The 19,052-nt window shown below is 50.4% G+C and overlaps 2 protein-coding genes across 12 annotated transcripts in view; one reads left to right on the top strand and one right to left on the bottom strand.

Moving 5' to 3' along the window:
• Positions 1-16,193, bottom strand: part of LOC144934506 (melanoregulin-like) — a 29,994-nt gene extending 13,801 nt beyond the window's left edge. The window contains exons 1-2 of one of the 7 annotated variants that reach the window (XM_078860345.1): positions 13,469-13,656; positions 464-501 (exon numbers count right to left, since the gene is read on the bottom strand). In XM_078860345.1, coding sequence (XP_078716471.1) covers positions 464-501; positions 13,469-13,651 — 221 coding nt within the window. In that variant the 5' untranslated portion in view covers positions 13,652-13,656. Of the gene's footprint in view, positions 1-463; positions 1,681-13,468; positions 13,657-16,169 lie in introns of those variants that run through there. The other 6 variants (XM_078860350.1, XM_078860348.1, XM_078860351.1 and 3 more) reach the window with 6 other exon arrangements.
• The window catches only part of DCLK3 (doublecortin like kinase 3), a 55,612-nt gene continuing 50,326 nt past the window's right edge, over positions 13,767-19,052 (top strand). The window contains exons 1-2 of one of the 5 annotated variants that reach the window (XM_078860340.1): positions 13,767-13,886; positions 15,966-16,724. In XM_078860340.1, coding sequence (XP_078716466.1) covers positions 15,983-16,724 — 742 coding nt within the window. In that variant the 5' untranslated portion in view covers positions 13,767-13,886; positions 15,966-15,982. Of the gene's footprint in view, positions 13,887-14,330; positions 14,472-15,211; positions 16,725-19,052 lie in introns of those variants that run through there. The other 4 variants (XM_078860341.1, XM_078860339.1, XM_078860342.1 and 1 more) reach the window with 4 other exon arrangements.

Below are 19,052 nucleotides of genomic sequence, written 5' to 3'. Positions count from 1 at the left end.
TATAATATTTGGCTTGAGTGTCATTGTCTTGGTGCAAGATGACACAACATTGTGGGTAATTTCCTACCTTCATACAAAAAACTATATTTGAGCATTCGTCGTGATCCGTGTAGATATAATTTTGAAAGTCTCCACTTTTAGGGTTCACACCTCCCACCAGAAGCCCAGCGCCCCGTACCCAGCCAGCCACCCACCCACTGATCCCATCTCCTCAGTCCCTGATGGGTCCGGCAGAGGCAGGCAGTGTGGGTTGGTGCGAACTGTCATCGCTGACGTTCAAAGTCAGGTTAGCGTGGAGTAAGTATCGGCATCAACCCCGCTGGTTTTTGCACGTCGCCTATATTTAGAAAACTGTAATGCGTAGTCGCCCACTGTTACATAAGACAGAGTAGGTTTAAAAAATGAAACATATGTTTACATTGCAAACCGATGGAAGCTTGCAAGAGATTGTTGAATTTGTTACCTGATGAGCGGCTCTTTCTTGCGTAGGTCATTCCTGTCCTCGCAGTTGAAGCAGCACAGAAGCGAGAACGTCCCCATGGGTGGGATATTAATTTATGAGAGGCTTGCGGGCACAAAAAGCAGCTGTCCTCACGGACTCGCTCACTCACTGACTCGCCTCCAATTAGCACGGTTGGCCACGTACGGTGCTAAAGAAGTTCAAAATACGTGCAGCTCACAAAGTAACTGACTGGCTCACTAACTCGCTCACTGGCAATCTCACAACCCAACTCACTGACTCATTAATTCACTAACTAGTTCTACTCGCTCACCCAGTCACTACTTACTCTTGCGTGCAATGCACTTTTAAACGCTACGAGTTACCCAGGATTAACGAAGGGACTTGTGATTAAGACACTGCGCGCACACAAGCTGGGAAATGCCCTCTACGCTGGCCTGCAAGGCTCGTGGTTGTATTCTCTCACGCTTTATCTTCGTCGCTCAGGCTCGCACACTTCTGATGATTTGTAGTCGCCGTCTAAAATACAACCTCGGGTGTTTGTACTGCTCCCGACTGATCTGTGCAATATTGAATTGCATTAAAAACCCATGATGCTCTATACAACTAATAATAACAATAGTACGTATACAGCGAGAAAGAAACGCCCGCAAGCAGTAGTGCGAGATCTGAAATTGATCGCAAAAAGCCCAGCAGCGGTGTTGTGGGAGGACGCCAGTGGCCTCAGCCAAACAGAAGTAATAGGTTTCCCCACCAACAGAATACTTCAAAAAAAAGCACAAAACCACGGTTCTATTTGCTTGTGTAATTTGATTTTAGCCTTTCCCCTGCCACTCCGCGAGACACGCTCTCTGCAGCTGCAGCCTGGGGTGAGGATGATAACGTTGTGGGTGGGTGGCTACGCGCAGCTGAGTGCATTTTTATATCCACCTTAGCATGGGCGGTGCCCCTTTCTCACGAGGACGCCGGCTCCTTCAATGGGGCCTTTGTCGTTTAGTCGCCGCCAGGCACCGCGGAACGTAATGTCCAGGCTGCGTGATCCTCGTTCCAGTCTCTAATCATAAACACCGCTCACATGGACATCGCGTCCAAACGCCAAACATACATGTATTTCATTACCCAGGAAAGCCACTCTTCGGTGTCGATGTTCATCCGCGTGAGGGTCACGCTTTAGGTTGTTTGTCCCGACGACTCCGTTTTCATATCTATGATGTGTCATTGCGCTGCTGCTGTTTTGAATCAACGTCTTATTCTTTTGTACGGCTGCTGATGTCGATCCACAGCAACGGCTACAATTTCACGTGCAGGTGGTCGAGTCAGACAACCGCGTCAGGAGCGGTAGCGGATTGTGTCTCATCGCCACGATGTCTCCTTCGTATTTGTGGATTGGGGGCATTGCGTCGTCAAATGTTGTACGGTCTGATTTGGATGACCACAGTCGCACATTGGAAAGTTGTTAATTTTAGATTTGGACGTATCGGCGGTTCACCGGTGTGCGATATATAAAACAAAACAGAAAAGCACATTTTTCGCAGCAACTTTTTGTGAGTTTATTTATTTTCCCGCGATTCGCAACGCCGGTCAGAAACTCTTGCGGGGTTCATCTTCTTGGTTCTTTCGGTAAAATCACGTAGAAGGGAAGTAATAAAATAATAAAAATAAAACATAATAAAATAATTCTCACGATGTTTCGGCTACAACGCAAGCAGCCGTCTTCAGGTGAAGAATGATACACTGCCAAGCTTGGAGCTTATATATATGGCAGTGTCTCATTCTTCACCTGAAGACGGCTGCTTGCGTTGTAGCCGAAACGTCGTGAGAATTATTTTATTATGTTTTATTTGTATTATTGTATTACTTCCCTACTACGTGACTTTACCGAAAGAACCAAGAAGATGAATCCCTGCAGTCACGAAAGCTTTAAATCGAAAAAAATCTTGCGGGGTGTTCGTCAAAATCAGTTCTCGTGACGTCGAGGCGGTCGCAAGGCGAATGTGGCGAGCGGCTGAAGACGAAGAAGCTTCACGGTCTGTTGCCGTATCGCAGCACCCAGCCTGATGACGATTGGCCGCTCTGTGTTTTGGATCGTGCCCTAGACTTGGTTGGAGGGTTAGGGTGAGGTTATGGTTTGAGTAATACGAGCACTGAGCTTTCATGAAGAATTCTGCATATATTGGAAAACCTTGTCCTTAAATAGCATTTAGTTGTTCACGAGAGATGTATATGTTGACCTCATTTATTGTTGCCATGACAATAACCCTAAACCAACCCTAACGATCCTAAGGCTCTACTTGCCGTACTATCCATCGGCGGTTCAAGACGACGACGAAGATGATGATGCGTGCCCCCGACAGAATTCAGCGGTCAATATTGACCCTTCTTTAGCAAGTTTCAGTAGACCGAATAAACCTTCGAATCGAGTCCAACTTTGCGACAGGGTCAATTAAAGACTGATTTACAGATTTGCTCATTTGAGTTTTGTTTTCAGACTATTTTATGAGGACCGGTGTGTTCTGCTGCACCGGTGTGTTGCTAATACGTCCATTTGTGCATCAGGTATCCGCATCTGCCATGGCTTGTGCGGATGCGGTTTAGGATGAACCACGAACTTCGTAGAGTATTATTTTGTTTGTTATATATATACTTTCCCTGTGCAGCGTGTTTCGAAGCTTGATGTATTTGGATGCTACGCAAATTCCAAATACTCATCATTATTATTATAGGTCATCCACCTTGCCTGTCTCTTGCAGGCACATCGGCTGCCCTTGCAGGTGGGAGCTCTCATCCGCACGATCTCTGCACGAGTCAACAACCCTGGCTCCAAGCCGTTGCTATTGCAGGCGTGCGCCTCCACAGCGAATGTTGTGGTCGAGAGGCCACGCCGGCGAATGTTGTGGTGCGGTTGTTCGTCTCAAACTCTCATAAGTGGGGGGGGGGAATGTGATTACACATCTGCACATTGATTTTTGTTTGGTTTTGTTCACAAAGACAAACAATGTTGGGACGCATCAATTTGGTGACAGTTGTGTACACACCGGAGGTGTAAAGGGTGGCAACAAAAACTGAAAGGGTCGTACATTTTGATAGAAATGAGCGACAAGCAGTTTGTGGGCGAAAGACACTAAACCAGCCCCGAGTACTCGCCGTCCATGAGTACTAACTAGCCTTGCAGTAGAAGATATCAGCCTTCTCTGTCGAGTGAGACATCACGACCGATGCCATCATGGACCCGGCGAACGAACATCGATCTCCAGAGCAACCACTCGGCACGAGCCCTCTTAAGCCGACCCCAGAACCCCTTAGCTGCATCGTTCGTGCATTACCAGAGGCCGCTTGTTTTAAAATTTGTCGTTCGGATTAGAGATGGTCCATCCGAGAGTCCCCCCCCCCGCAGAGCTTTTCTCGCCATCACCTTCAGAAAGACCGACTCGCAATGTCGCCCATCTCCCATGGCGAGGACGAGGGTGCGAGGGAGTATCCCGATGGTGGATGTGTTTGTGTATCCCGATGTGTATGTATGTTGAACTTTTTTCACAACGTACGTCGCTAACCGTGCTACTCAGAGGTGCGGGGGAAGGACAGCAAACCAAACATAAATATGTAGTTCGAAAGAAATTACTTTTTTCGATCTAGATTTTTAAAAGCGCATGGTTCCAGTGGCTTCCTGATATCGTGAGGAAGAGCGTTCCAGACGGCCGTAGAAGTGCATCTGAAAGCGCGCGAATGTGGTGACCACCGCCTTTGTTCGATGGCCATCCAAAAGCCGTGATGGTCTGTGCTCCTTGACGAGATCACAAAGGTTTTGTTGTTCTTGGTTCTTTCGGTAAAGTCACGTAGAAGGGAAATAATAAAATAAAAATATAAAACAATAAAAATGTTCTTGCTGTGGATCTTGCGGTGGATTTCACACCTGATGATGATTGCTTGTATTGCAGTCGAAACGTCGTGAGAATTTTTATTGTCTTATATTTATATTTTATTATTATATTTCCCTTCTACGTGACTTTACCGAAAGAACCAAGAATATGAATCCCTGCAGTCACGAAAGCTTTAAATCAAAATTTAAAGGTTTTGTTGTTCATTTGTGGCAAACGCTTTGTGTGTAATGAGTGCGATCCTTATAAAATGTATTCGTTCGGCAACCAGAAGCCAATGCAGCTCGGCGAGCACTGGACGGACACGGTAGAAACCTTGCAGTACCCATCACGACACGTGCCAGAGAATGTTGTATACGCTGCAGCTTGGTGATGTTTCTGCCAGACGTCGGTGTTCATGTTGTGAATTCATCATAAAATCTTTTGAAAACTTTTTGTTTGTTTCATTTTGTCATTAAAATCCCCTCTACCCCGAACGTTATGCCGTTTGTACTTTCGGCGTCATGTCATGAGATGGAGTATCAATTCGGATATCCCGCAGAGTAGTACATCCCTTCGTGTTCGAGAACAGTCCACTAAAGTAGATATTACAGAGCTACCTCAGAGATCTATACAGTAGAAGGAAGCACTTGGGAGTCATTATCATCGCACGATAGTTAAGCCAATATCAATCCTCGGAGCTGAAATTTGCCAAATCAAATACAGAACCAAATTTAACGTGATGGTTTTTTTTCATTGGTAACCAGGCTGGGACCATCACTTCGCTACACTTGAGAAGCTGGCTTAACCACAAGCGACTGCCTGAAATCGAAGCCAGGATCTCAGTGGTACCAACTCAGTGCTCTAAACTCTGAGCAATTCAGCCAGTTTATATATATATGGAATTATTAAAAGTTGTTTCACTCGCAAAATCCCACTTATTTATAGGATATATCAATATTTAATACATTTGACTCCCGACCTCGATGCATTTATTCTGCTGTCGTGTGGCTTCAAGATAAGTCTAACACTGGGCGTTTGTGTCTTATATTTAGCATCATTCCAAATGCTGTGTGACTCGTCTTGCTGCGTATGTCTTTATACAATGGGGCACGCTCATATCACATTCCCCCATGCGGCTTTCCTCCACTTTTATGGGATGGTTTGATAACATTTCACTAGTTTTTTTTAATTGTATTTTTATCATAACTTCAATAGTCCGCCACCCAATGGACTTGTATGCTTGACCTACGCTCTGCTGTGCGTGATGAATGCAGATTAAGCGACTTCTTTGTAGATTCAAAATGCAGTACTTTTTATGCGTGTTCATAAATAGCCTGCTTTTTATGGGTGGTTTTTTCCATCTTTGAAATGTTGGGGCAGGATTTATTTGTTTCTGTGCATTATGCGATGTGACTTGACCCTTTTATGGGGCGAGGCAGCTGATCTAACCGGCGCCGGCTGAAAACAGTGCACGTCCTTGTGTCGAAAGAGCTCTCAAGTTATGGGACTACGGATTGAAGACCTAATTTCCAGCAACAAATGAGCCTGCCAGCCCTAAATTCTTAAGAGACATCACAGCAGCTGTGATACACACACTCTCTCCAAACACAACAACGTGTACTCGATGCCCAGGTGCATTCGGCACAAAGAGTAGGTCACCATGTTCCGGTTTTGGTTAAATGTAAGCGCCATTAGTCATCACTCATCACTTTCCTTGTGCCTATGTTTAGGATGGCGGGATTAGTGCAGCAACTATGCAAAATGACAATGCAGCATGTTTTATTTTGGAGGCTGAGTGAAGAGCAAACTGGTCCAGAGTCTCCGGTATTCACCCACCCACCACGTGGAAGATTTCCCATGAAGCCTGCTTAAACTGCTGGGCCAGTGCTGTTAGCCATCGACCGTGACAGGCAGCGCCACGCACGGAGGGTTGTGTTGGCAGCACCACGGACAGCCACCTTCGTCTCCCCAGGGCTGATGTTTGCACTCTTCAACAGGTCCACGTTTAAGGCTGAGTCGCCCTAGGGGAGGCCCAGGACCGGTTTAGATATCTCTCTGCCGTTGATGTTAAAGCCATGGCCGAGAATCGAACCCCAGTCCAGATTCATTCTGAATGTTCTGATCCGCCCCGACTGGACATTCTGTGAAAACTAGCTTTATAGTTCACCCGATTCCTCCAGTATCTAACCTATATAATTCATTTTTTGTCTGTCCGTCCGTCCGTCCGTCCGTCTGCGTACGCTCCCTTGCGGGGGATGTAACTCTCGGACCGTGGGGTTCGGCGAGATTAAATTTTGCAGGTGGGCACGCCCCCGGCCCCGCGGTAAACTTAGGCATTTCCGATTTTTCGTCTCTAAACTTTAAATCGGACCGATTATCGATTTAGTGCGATTTCTATTTATTTATTTAACGCTTTCTTTATTTATTTACTCTTGCCGGCCGGCGCGGACCACGGCGGTTGCCCCTGGCAACGGGTAGCAACGCGTTCGCTGCGGGGTGGACGCCATTTTGAATTACCATTACAAATATGCGCACGCATTAACACGCGATTCTGAGGTAAATTCATCAAAGTTTCACGTCCTCTTCACTCCCCCCCCACCCCAATGTGTGCAATTACTATTATAGGGTCGGTAGATAATACAATTATAGCGATTAGACAGTATTATTGTAGCGCGGGGGGGGGGGGGGGTTAACGGTCCCAGCACCCAGCCTCAGCCGGGTGGGCAATCTAGGCGAGGCCGGAGGCTCTGCACGGTACTAGGCCTCGACACGCAACTCTGTCAGGCGTCGACTTTGTGGTATAAACTCGATATACCCAGCGTTGCCCGGGGGAAAAATACATTTAAAATCTTCTGAAAACTTTAAAACATAACATCCCAATGAAAATACAACTGTGTAATTAAAACTCTAAACCCGACCGCGCCAAGAATCGATTCTCTGAATCGCGAAAAGGAATCGAAGGTTGTAGATTCATTTAGAATCGCCTTATTTCCGTTTAATATTAGTTGGTTATAGAGTTGATATAAACTGCTACGAATGGGAAATATCCGGCGTTGACCGGGACTAAAATATAATTAAAAACTCCTGAAAACTTTAAAACATAACATAAGACTGTAATTAAAAATGGAAACCTCCTATGCGCCAGGAATCGATTCTTTGTATCGCGCAAAGGAATCATCGAAGGTTGTAGATTCCTTTAGGATCGCCCTTAACATGTGGTGAGGGGGAGAGTGGTGAGGGGGAGAGTGGTGGTGGTGTGGGAGAGTGGTGGTGGTGTGGGAGAGTGGTGGTGGTGTGGGAGAGTGGCGGTGGTGTGGGAGAGTGGCGGTGGTGTGGGAGAGTGGCGGTGGTGTGGGAGAGTGGCGGTGGTGTGGGAGAGTGGCGGTGGTGTGGGAGAGTGGCGGTGGTGTGGGAGAGTGGTGGTGGTGTGGGTGAGTGGTGAGGGTGAGGTTGAGTGGTGAGGGTGAGTGGGGAGGGTGAGTGGCGGTTGTTAGTGGTGATTAGTGAGGGGTGAGTGGTGAGGGTTAGTGGTGAGCATGAGTGGTGAGGGTGGGTGTTGAGCGTGAGTGGTGAGGGTGAGTGGTGATTGTTGAGGGTGTGATTGGTGAGGATGAGTGGTGAGTAGTGAGGGTGAGTGGTGAGTGGTGAGTGGTGAGGGTGAGTGGCGGTTGTGAGTGGTGATTAGTGAGGGGTGAGTGGTGAGGGTGAGCGTGAGTGGTTAGGGTGAGTGGTGAGGGTGAGCAGTGAGGGTGAGCAGTGAGGGTGAGTGGTGATTGGTGAGGATAAGTGGTGAGTGGTCAGGGTGAGTGGTGAGGGTGAGTGGTGAGCGGTGAGGGTGAGTGTTGAGGGTGAGTGGTGAGTGGTGAGTGGTTAGGGTGAGTAGTGAGGGTGAGTGGTGAGCGTGTGTGGTGAGTGGTGAGCGTGACTGGTGAGGGAAAGTGGTGAGGGAGAGTGGTGAGGGAGAGTAGTGAGGGAGAGTGGTGAGGGAGAGTGGTGAGGGAGAGTGGTGAGGGAGAGTGGTGAGGGTGAGTAGTGAGGGTGAGTGGTGATTGGTGAGGGTGAGTGGTGAGGGTGAGTGGGGAGGGGGAGTGGCGGTTGTTAGTGGTGATTAGTGAGGGGTGAGTGGTGAGGGTGAGCGTGAGTGGTGAGGTTGAGTGGTGAGCAGTGAGGGTGAGTGTTGATTGGTGAGGGTGTGATTGGTGAGGATGAGTGGTGAGTGGTCAGGGTGAGTGGTGAGCGGTGAGGGTGAGTGTTGAGGGTGAGTGGTGAGCGGTGAGGGTGAGTGGTGAGGGAGAGTGGTGAGGGAAAGTGGTGAGGGTGAATGGTGAGGGTGAGTGGTGAGGGTGAATGGTGAGGGTGAGTGGTGAGGGTGATTGGTGAGGGTGAGTGGTGAGGGTGAGTGGGGAGGGTGAGTGGCAGTTGTGAGTGGTGATTAGTGAGAGGTGAGTGGTGAGGGTGAGCGTGAGTGGTGAGGGTGAGGTTGAGTGGTGAGCGGTGAGGGTGAGCAGTGAGGGTGAGTGGTGATTGGTGAGGGTGCGATTGGTGAGGATGAGTAGTGAGGGTGAGTGGTTGATGTGAGGGTGAGTGGTGAGGGTGAGTGATGAGGGTGAGTGGTAAGAGTGAGTGGTGAGGGTGAGTGACGGTTGTGAGAGGTGATTAGTGAGTGGTGAGGGTGAGTGGTGAGGGTTAGTGGTGAGGGTGAGTGTTGAGCGTGAGTGGTGAGGGTGAGTGGTGATTGTTGAGGGTGTGATTGGTGAGGATGAGTGGTGAGTGGTCAGGGTGAGTGGTGAGGGTGAGTGGTGAGGGTGAGTGGTGAGAGGTGAGGGTGAGTGTTGAGGGTGAGTGGTGAGTAGTGAGGGTGAGTGGTGAGCGTGACTGGTGAGTGGTGAGGGAGAGTGGTGAGGGAGAGTGGTGAGGGTGAATGGTGATGGTGAGTGGTGAGTGGTGAGGGTGAGTGGCAAGTGGTGAGGGTGAGTGGTGATTGGTGAGGGTGTGATTGGTGAGGATTAGTGGTGAGTGGTGAGGGTGAGTAGTGAGGGTGAGTGCTGAGCGGTGAGGGTGAGTGGTTGTTGTGAGGGTGAGTGGTGAGTGGTGAGAGTGAGTGGTGAGGGTGAGTTGTGAGGGTGAGTGGTGATTGTTGAGGGTGTGATTGGTGAGGATGAGTGGTGAGTAGTGAGGGTGAGTGGTGACGGTGAGTGGTGAGGGTGAGTGTTGAGGGTGAGTGGTGAGTGGTGAGGGTGAGTGGCGGTTATGAGTGGTGATTAGTGAGGGGTGAGTGGTGAGGGTGAGCGTGAGTGGTGAGGGTGAGCAGTGCGGGTGAGTGGTGATTGGTGAGGGTGTGATTGGTGAGGATGAGTGGTGAGTGGTCAGGGTGAGTGGTGAGGGTGAGTGGTTGTTGTGAGGGTGAGTGGTGAGGATGAGTGGTGAGGGTGAGTGGCGGTTGTGAGTGGTGATGGGTGAGTGGTGAGCGGTGAGGGGTGAGTGGTGAGGGTGAGTGGTGAGGGTGAGTGGTGAGGGTGAGTGCTGAGGGTGAGTGGTGAGAGAGTGGTTAGTTTTGAGGGTGAGTGGTGAGGTTGAGTGGTGAGGGTTAGTGGAGAGTGGTGAGTGGTGATTGGTCAGTGGTGATTGGTGAGGATGAATGGTGAGTAGCGAGGGTGAAGTTGAGTGGTGAGGGTGAGTGGTGGTTGTGACGGTGAGTGGTGAGGGTGAGGGTGAGTGGTGAGGCTGAATGGTGAGGGTGAATGGTGAGAGTGAGTGGTGAGTGGTGAGGGAGAGTGGTGAGTGAGAGTGGTGAGGGTTAGTGGTGAGGGTTAGTGGTGAGAGTGAGTGGTGAGGGTGAGTGGTGATTGGTGAGTGGTGAGGGTGAGTGGTGAGGGTGAGTGGTGAGGGTGAGTGGTGAGGGAGATTGGTGAGGGAGGTTGGTGAGTGGTGAGTTGTGAGGGTGAATGGTGAATAGTGAGTGGGAGTGGTGAGTGGTGAGGATGAGTGGTAAGGGTGAGTTGTGAGTGGTGAATGGTGAGGGTGAATGATGAGTACAGTCAATATGCACTGCTGTTATCATACCAGGTACCACCACCACAATATGTACTCCTCTCATCATAGCAGATACCACCACAGCAGTATGCACTGCTGTAATCATAGCAGGTTCCACCACAATATGCACTGCTGTCATCATAACAGGTACCAACACAGCAGTATGCACTGCTGTAGTGATAGCAGGTACGACCTCAGTCGGTATACACTGCTGTAGCGATAGTAGATACTGCTATCGAGTTGGTAGATACCGCTATAGTAAATACTAAAACAGTCAGTATATACCGCTACAGTCAGTCAATACTGCTACAGTCAGTATATACTACTATACAGTCAGTACATACTACCACGGTGAGTAGCTACTAGAGTCAGTAGATACTATTATAGAGTGAGTAGATACTGCTATAGATTTTGTAGTTACTACTATAGTCAGTGGATACAACTATAGAGTCAGCAGATACTATACAGTTAGTCGTTACGAGTATATAGTCGGTAGATACTACTGTAGGCCCAGTAAATACTACTATGGTCAGTAGTTATTACAGTCACTAAATACTACTACACAGTCAGTAGCTACTACTGGCTCAGTTGATACTACTGTACAGTCAGTAGATACTACAACAGAGTCAATATATACCACTTCCTCTGTTGTATGTAAGGTGTTGTTAGTATATATACCTACGAGGGGTAAAGATATTTTTTGAGGGGGGGGGGAGACCGCAATTTTCGGAAACCTTTTGACATCAACTATTTGCCCCACACTTTCTACAACTTTTTGGACTTGTGAAAGCCTCTTATATATTTGTTGGTGGAGAAATGTACAAACAGCCCACCGGGCTTTGACAATACCTTAGTATCTGTGTATATATATGTAAGGTTTTTAAGAAATATATTTTTCACCCGGGCAAAGCCGGGTACTTTCGCTAGTAAATACATATTCGGATACTGTGCGCTAACCGCTGTGCCACCGCTCCGTATTCAACCTACTCTAAAATGCGGTCGCTTTGTCAAGCCACTGCTGGAGGCATGCCCGCACCACGTGGGTCATGTTTTTATATCTTCACCATACATGTGAGTGCCGGTTTGGTTTTAGGGGGGGGGGGGGTCGATGAGCGGTTCAGATGTCACTCGCCACCGTTACGAGCCGTCGCGAGGACTTGAACCAAGGTCGCCGGGTTCGTAGTGCAGTGCGCTAACCACTGCGCCACCCTGCAACCCACCATGCTAACATAAACGAATGTAATCAAGTGATGACTTTAGTCCATGCGTTCCCCCCCCCCTCCTATTGTCTACTATTATATACATGTGATGTCCTTGGCTGTGATGTCTCACCGAATAGTTTTCGGGTTGCTGGTAGACTGGAGTAGCTGGCACGTGGCTCGTAATGTCAGGCTCAGCGAGGTGTAGACTGGATGTGGTGAGCCGGGCGTGGGAATATTTGTCGGGTTGCTGACACGGAGAGGCAAGGATGAAATGACGTCGCGGTAATGCTTCGTGGAGTGGTGGTGCAGTGGTTAGCGCACAGCGCTACGAACCTGACGGCCTGAGTTCGAGGCTTAGCTACAAATGAACGTCGGCGGCAAGCGATATCCGACCAGATCCTGTGTCCACTTTCCCTTAGCATTTTCCCACCAATCCGCAATGATGAAATAAGGTCAAACAATCCCCATGATCAACACTGCGTGATGAGGAAGTGTTCATCCAGCGGTGGATATGAGCTGTGAAATCAGTCAATTTAATACGTAAATGTGTGGGTTTAAAAAAAATAACATTTACAAGTGACACATCCTTGAACTGTGCAGGCTCGTGTTTAACAGAGTATAGGTCCATTTGTCTCTTGATAATAAAAAAAAAGAATCCCACCTCAACGTATACACAATGGATGTGCGAATGACAGTGAATGGAGCGAATCTCTCCATTTAACGTCACACAAAAGGGGGGACCGCGTGCGTAGGCCACGTGCCACACACATCACTTCGGTTTTTTTATCGGCTCGCGGTTTGGAAGGAGTCTATTATTTCACTGGAACATGGGAATCAGTGTGCACTTGTATTCTGTCGCGTTGAGTCTACAGCACACACACACACGAGCACGACCGTGAGAAAGCAGTCACGCGCGTGTTTTAGTCGCGTGCGCGTTGAAGTCGCCTTTGAATGGCAATGCACTGCGAGAAGAGGTTGTATGAGATTACAAAAGAAGGCTGTAAAATGTGGATATGAAATCAAGAGTCAGAGATAGAGAAAGAGGGGACACGGATTTCAGACAATACGCAGATGTAACACATGCACTACTGTATGTCAAATCGTTAAGAAAACAGGGAATGTGCAGTACACGTCACTAGGGTGGACGCTAATGATAATGTAGCGTTATGTATGATATCAATTTTGCGTCAAACCAGGACCCGTATCATTGCCTATTAACATCTGGCAGTTCACCAGCAGTGTTTCAAGCAAGCCAGACTCCGCTGAGGAGACACGCACCTCCGATTAGCACGTTTGGCTACGTACGGTGCGAAAGAAGGTCAGCATACGGTATGTCGAAAAGGGTCCTAAGTTTGCTTGGACATAATGGAGCAAGACTTTTTGAAGTTATACACGCCCAGAAGGACGTGTACGTATGTTGAACTTCTTTCGCACCGTACGTAGCCAACCATGCTCATCGGAGGTGCGACTTGTGGTTGACGAGAAGTCTACGAGAATGGATGTTTGGCAATGTTCAAGAATAGCGATGGAGTGATAGCCAAGGGATGGAACGCGTCCGAGAATACGTCCACCGAGAAGATGGATTGATGAAATCAGCTCGTGTGCTGCTGCTGCTGCCAGGTGGATTACTCACATCGCGGGAGCGCCCAAGATAGCTAAGGCTTTGTGAAGCCTTCATCCAGCAGTGGATTAGAGTGCACGTGTTGCGAGGTGGAGGGGGGGTGGCACTTGTGGTGGCACAGCCCCCAGGATGCGGCTCCAACACTACAACAGCAGCCAGGCCACGTGGATGTCAATAAGGCCGACATCGTGGGTGCTACGTGCACACACGAGGGGCCGCGACATCACGCGTAGAGAGAGCCCTTCACTGCACCACGCCCGGGCTCGATCGATTTCGACGTGGGGCATTCACTTACTGGTGCCGGTGTCTGTGCAGGTTGCGCGTGTGGAGAGAGCGCGCAGGCTTCACTTGACACCGGCTGCACGTGCATATACATTGCATTGCCGCCACTGCTGCGTGAACTGCGGAGAGTGTAAATGCTGCCATCCCAATCCGGCCTCCTTGCGGCTCCCCTTGCTGTCTTCCCGTAATCTCTCATCCTCCTCCTCCTCCACGTCCCCTGCTCGCTCGCACGAACGGACGGACGCAAGCAAAGCATCCGCGCGTGAACCCAGAGAGCGAGAGAGGTGGGGGGGTGGAGAGCAATGCTGAGCGAGGGATGTCGGCAGGGCCAGACGCCCCCGCGTATGGACCAGGGAGCGACAATCGAGCGGGCTCCGCATGCGCGACCAAGAGATCCGGGGTCGCGCTGCGCGCACGGGGAGGTGGGAGAAGTAAGGCGACGAAGCAGGGCTTCCCCGGAGTGTGGAGGGCGTTTGGGGGGGGGGGGTGGATTCAAGCTCACGGCCAACTCCAGTGATGATGATTTGAATCGATCCTGGGCCTCCCCGAGGTCGACTCAGCCTCGTATGAGCACTGTGCCTGGCGCGGTGTGCAAACACCGCCTCTTGGGAGATAACGGCGGTACGGGTGTGGTGCTGGCCATCCACCCCCTCGTGTGCCGTGCCGGCCTCCATAGGTGCTCGCAAACAGCACTCACCCCAAAAAGTATCTTAAGGTTATTCGGGTGATATTTGTCTTTGTTTGGGGTTTACACGGGTGATGTTGGTACGGAGGGGTGGGGGGGGTGTTGAAAGCGTCCCCTTCCAGCACACGGGAGGCGTGGGCAGCCCCGTTGCACGAGCGAGAGAGTGAGTGTGCAACATGCACGAATTGCGCATCTCCTGCACTTGCGTAAGCATAATGATAATTGCGCCTCGACGCACGCGCGCGCGCGCGCTCTCCGCGAGGCGCAGTGGATGCACGAACACGCGGACTCGAGGCAGCGCTGGGAAGATGCGGCTATGCACGCGTGCAGCGTGAGCAGTTTACATTTGCTCTGCTACTGCTCTCGTTCCTAGCTGCGGCTGCTACAGCTCCTGCTGCTGCTGCTGCTACGACTGCTTTCACTACTCCTCGTGCTCCTGCTGCTTCTGCTGCTATTGCTTCTGCTGTTTGCTCCTAGCTGCGACCAGGACTGCTGCTGCTGCTGCTACTGTTGCGGCTGCTGCTGCTGCTGACCCTGCTACTACTCCTGCAGCTCTTGCTGCTGATGCACTACGCATGCTATTTTAAATACACACGCACGCGTTGTGTTACTGGAAGGACACGTATGCATGTAAACACTGCAAATGTCCGCCCTGCTGTTCCTGATTGATGTTCATCGGGCGCACACACGCGCAAGCTCTTTTGTAAGACAAATCGCGAAGGACAGAGTCGCCCCACTGCAGCCGTCGACCGATATCGTAATTGTCGTGTGATGCAGGTCGCGCTATTAGACAGACGGGAGGCGTAATACATTTTGCGGTGAGCGCGGTGCATCATTGACTATCGGGGCTCACGTGAATTACGAGCCTCGGTTCCTGCCCTTTAAAGCACCCCCGGGGTGAGGTTACGCGATGCTACGGTGATTCTATGGAAGATGCAATGGCAGAAGCTAAACGGGATGCTATGGAAGATGGCAGTGAGTTGCTGTGGGAGATGCTATGAGAGGTGCTATGGAAAGTGATAAGGAGTTGCTATGGGGATTACGATGATGATACTATTGTTACTGATACGGGGAATGCTAGGAAGATGCTTTGGGGATTTTGTGGAGGAAGCAATGCGAGATGCTATGGGATATGTTTTTAGAGATGCTATGAGATATTCCATGGTAGATGCTATTGGGATGATTGGGAAATGCTGTAGGAGTGTAATGGGGGACTGTAGGGAGATGCTTGGGAGTTGCTATGACAATCCACATGATGGCAGCTGTCTCGGCAATTGAGATGCATGAGTAATAAATCATGCATGGGGTTTCCCCCCCCCCTCCCCGAACTCGCATTTGAACCGCGTGCGTGCAGAGTGCAGTCTGCCGGCGGGGTGCACTGCGACTGTTTGATTTTTACGCCGTGGGAAATTGCGCAAATGTATTTTCTTTGAACGGCCACCCAATTTGGTGCGTCTTCGTCCCGTGTTCCTCAATCCGTACCTTTCCCAAAACCATCATCGATTTTCGGACATTGGTGCAATCATTCATTAATTCGGGGATGCCAACGGGAACTTAAATTTACCACCGCGCGACGCTTTGGCTCCCAACGGAGAGGATGATGAGGAACACACAAACACACACACACAGGGGTGCAACGCGGACTGAACGTGCATTCCAATCGGCACTGGGTACCTGGGCAGCCAGGATATGTGCTCGCGTGTGTGTGTATAATGAGTGTGTGTGTATAGCGAGCGAGTGTGCGTGTGTGCAATGCGTGTTTGCCTGTGCTCGTGCCCGTATTTGCGCGCAGTGTCGCGATCATGCCGCGTGTCGTTCGTTGCAGGATCAGAGCTCTGATGGATGACCGGCGTTGCTTGCTGCGTGACGGAGACTCCATGGATTTGTGGCACTGGTGAATCTCACCACAACAAACAACAACAACAAGAGACCGGATCCAAACAACACGAGGAATTAAGTGTGGGCGTGCGTGCGTGTGAGTGTGCGTGCGTGAGCACTTGCGCGCCCCTCCTGTTCCCGAACCTCTTACCAACATCCCCGACTCGGCGACGGACGGGCGGCACAACCAAAGTAGCGCTCCACTCGCCGTTCGCTCTATCTCTCTGCGGCGCGTGCGCTCGGCCTCCGGCGTGGACGCGCGCGGGAGGCTCCACGATGCACGCACCGAGGCAGGAAGCTCACGAGGCCGCCGACTCGCGCGAGCTCACGGACGAGCGCTACCGAGATGTGCGGCGGCCCAAGGTGGTGCGTTTCTACCGCAACGGGGACCGCCACTTCAGAGCGCGCTCCCTGCACATCACGCCGCACCGCTACGCCAGCTGGTCCGAGCTGCTCACGGACCTGTCGCGCGCCGTGCCCATGCCCCACGGGGTGCGCCGGGTCTACTCCCCGCTTGGGGGGTCTCTCGTCACGGGCGGAGTGGAGGCGCTGCGAGACGGCGCCTCGTACGTGTGCGCCTCCTTCGAGCCGTTCCGACCGCTCTGCTACGGGGGAGCGTCCGACGCGACGGGCACCACCAGCGCGGCGCAGCAGCAGCAGCAGCACAGTGGACCACCGAGTCCCAGGAAGGGCCCCCCTGTGGCAGGTACCGTATGCGTATTGGCAAGGATGGGGACGTACTTTTCGATGAAGTCGTGGGAAAGTTGTGTTGTTATTGTTGTTGTTGTTTTCTCACTCGTAGCGGTGTGTCGGTGACGTGTCTAGTCTAGCGGAGACGGGGCGTCACCACGTGAATTAGAGAATTGTCTCCGAAAGAAGATTTCATAGAACTTCTTATGGGATTTCTTTATGGGATCTATTTAAATCCGCACACTAGAGGGCGCAGTTTCACACACCCCTTGCTATATTGAACATTTTTACAATCACCACGATATATTTATATTTTTTATTCTCAGATTAAATGTTGTCAAATTAAGTAAAAACCTTATTATTGTGAGTTCAGTTATTGGTGACCCGGCTGAGACCATCATTTCACTATCTCAGTCAAAGGGTCCCTTTTCCGTAGGACTTTTTTTTTATCAACGCGAATCTGTCGGTATCTACGTGTATGGCTCTCTATGCGAGTATGTGTCTCTGTAAATCTATGCATATCTGAGTACGTATGTGAGTCTCGGCGTGAGTATATGGGTACTATGTGAGTCTCTGTGTCTCTGTAGGTTTATGGACCTACCGTACAAGTAAATCACTGGTGATCGTCCGGAAACCATCAACTCTTAATCACGCGACCATAAACCCTTAAAACTTAATCTCGGGCTGCTTAAATCCTGGTTAAATCTCAGAATCTCTGCAGTACAGACTAAAACGCTCTGATCCCTGAGCAGACTCAGCCACCTTCACTCAAATACATTGGAAAGGAAGCCAACATGTAAACATAGACAGATATGCTATCTCGTGAACACCAGTGGTTTTGCTATCGAGTGTGTAGGCGGTACAACTGCACCAGGGCCCACACACCGATGGATTCAGATGCCGGGCTGCAAATAGATGGGGAGGAGGGGGGGTAAATTGGACAGGGGAAGGACTGGCCCCATTTCATTTTACTCCACCAATGCCCATGCCAGGCACGCTACTTCGCCACTGGTGAACGCGTATCCGCGCTGTACCCCAGGCTGTACGAGTACGACTCTTTTTTTTTAATCGCCGTCGAGTAAAAAAAAATACTTAAAGCCACTTTCAGGAGCGCGCTGTGGCACTCCAGTGACGTCGCTGCATTGGCACCGTCAGATTCGTTGATTACGGCCACCGCATTGACGTCACAAGAGCGCCCCCACTGCGACGCGCCCTGCAAGTGGTGTCTAAAGTATTTATTTGTTGTTGACAATATTACGAGAAGTAACGAATATTCAAACTTCACGTGATACACTTGTGTCAGCCCACTGTGGGGGTGAAGGGCCTCCTCCCCCCCCAATCCCGTGTCAGTCATGGGCGTTATTTGACCAAACTGCCTCACGTTTTTGTCAGTCTCCCGAGTTAAGTGCCCACAATGAACGTTGCGTGTGTTGAACTTCTTTCGCACCGCACGTAACCAACCGCGCCAATCGCAGACGTGAGCTCATTGTTTCTTGATTAAACGGTCGCGTGGGTGGGGATATATTTGACAAGGAAAGGGTGATAGCGTCTCACCACCGTAATTATGAACTCTTCCTTGAAACATGAGCATATGCCGTAGAGAGCATTAACGTCTATGGCGGTGAGGCCACTGAGATTGGCTGTTAAACATTTATATTTGGTGTGGTGGTGCGGAGGGCACAGTGATTAACACACTTCATTACGAAGCCGGAGACCTGGGTTCGATTCCCAGCCACGGCTAACGCCAGTGGCAAGCGATATCGAGACAGGCGCTGGGCCTCCGCTCTTCACTGCACCATGACGACATTGGGTAAAGGAATCCCGTCTACGTGATGGATGGCGACGGAGTGGGGATGCCTCCATCAAGCAGTGGAATAAATCACATACGGGCTGTACATGTGTAGTGAGTCATTCAGAGACACTATTCAGGAGGCAACAACATTTATTCTACACTTTACGCAACACCGCTACACACGGGACTAAATACACCTATTCTCACTCTTGTTACGCATAGGACCACAATACACCTATTTATCTTGCATACGGGATAACTATAATCAGAGCAGCCACGTGCTGCCTGACCCACGATGTCGAAGACGGGGACGAAGACGTAGCACTTGGGTTCCACTTTACCTGCAGACAGCCCGGATCTGTGCTCGGGGCTTCCCTTTTATCTCTCTCGGCGCGGCCTGGCTCCACCCTCGGCCGCGCCCAACGTCCAGAATATTCCCGACGGTTCCAGGCGACATCGCACCTGTTCCCACTCTGGCTCCGCCCTTAACCACGCCTCTTTCAGGAACTCTCCAGACGTTCTCAGCCACTCCCCCCCCGTGCCCCCTCGTTC

Source organism: Lampetra fluviatilis, chromosome 10 (genome assembly GCF_964198595.1).
Source record: "Lampetra fluviatilis chromosome 10, kcLamFluv1.1, whole genome shotgun sequence".
Taxonomy (NCBI): Eukaryota; Metazoa; Chordata; class Hyperoartia; order Petromyzontiformes; family Petromyzontidae; genus Lampetra; species Lampetra fluviatilis.
Note: the sequence above shows the minus strand (reverse complement) of the source record. Positions and strands in the feature narration are given on the sequence as shown.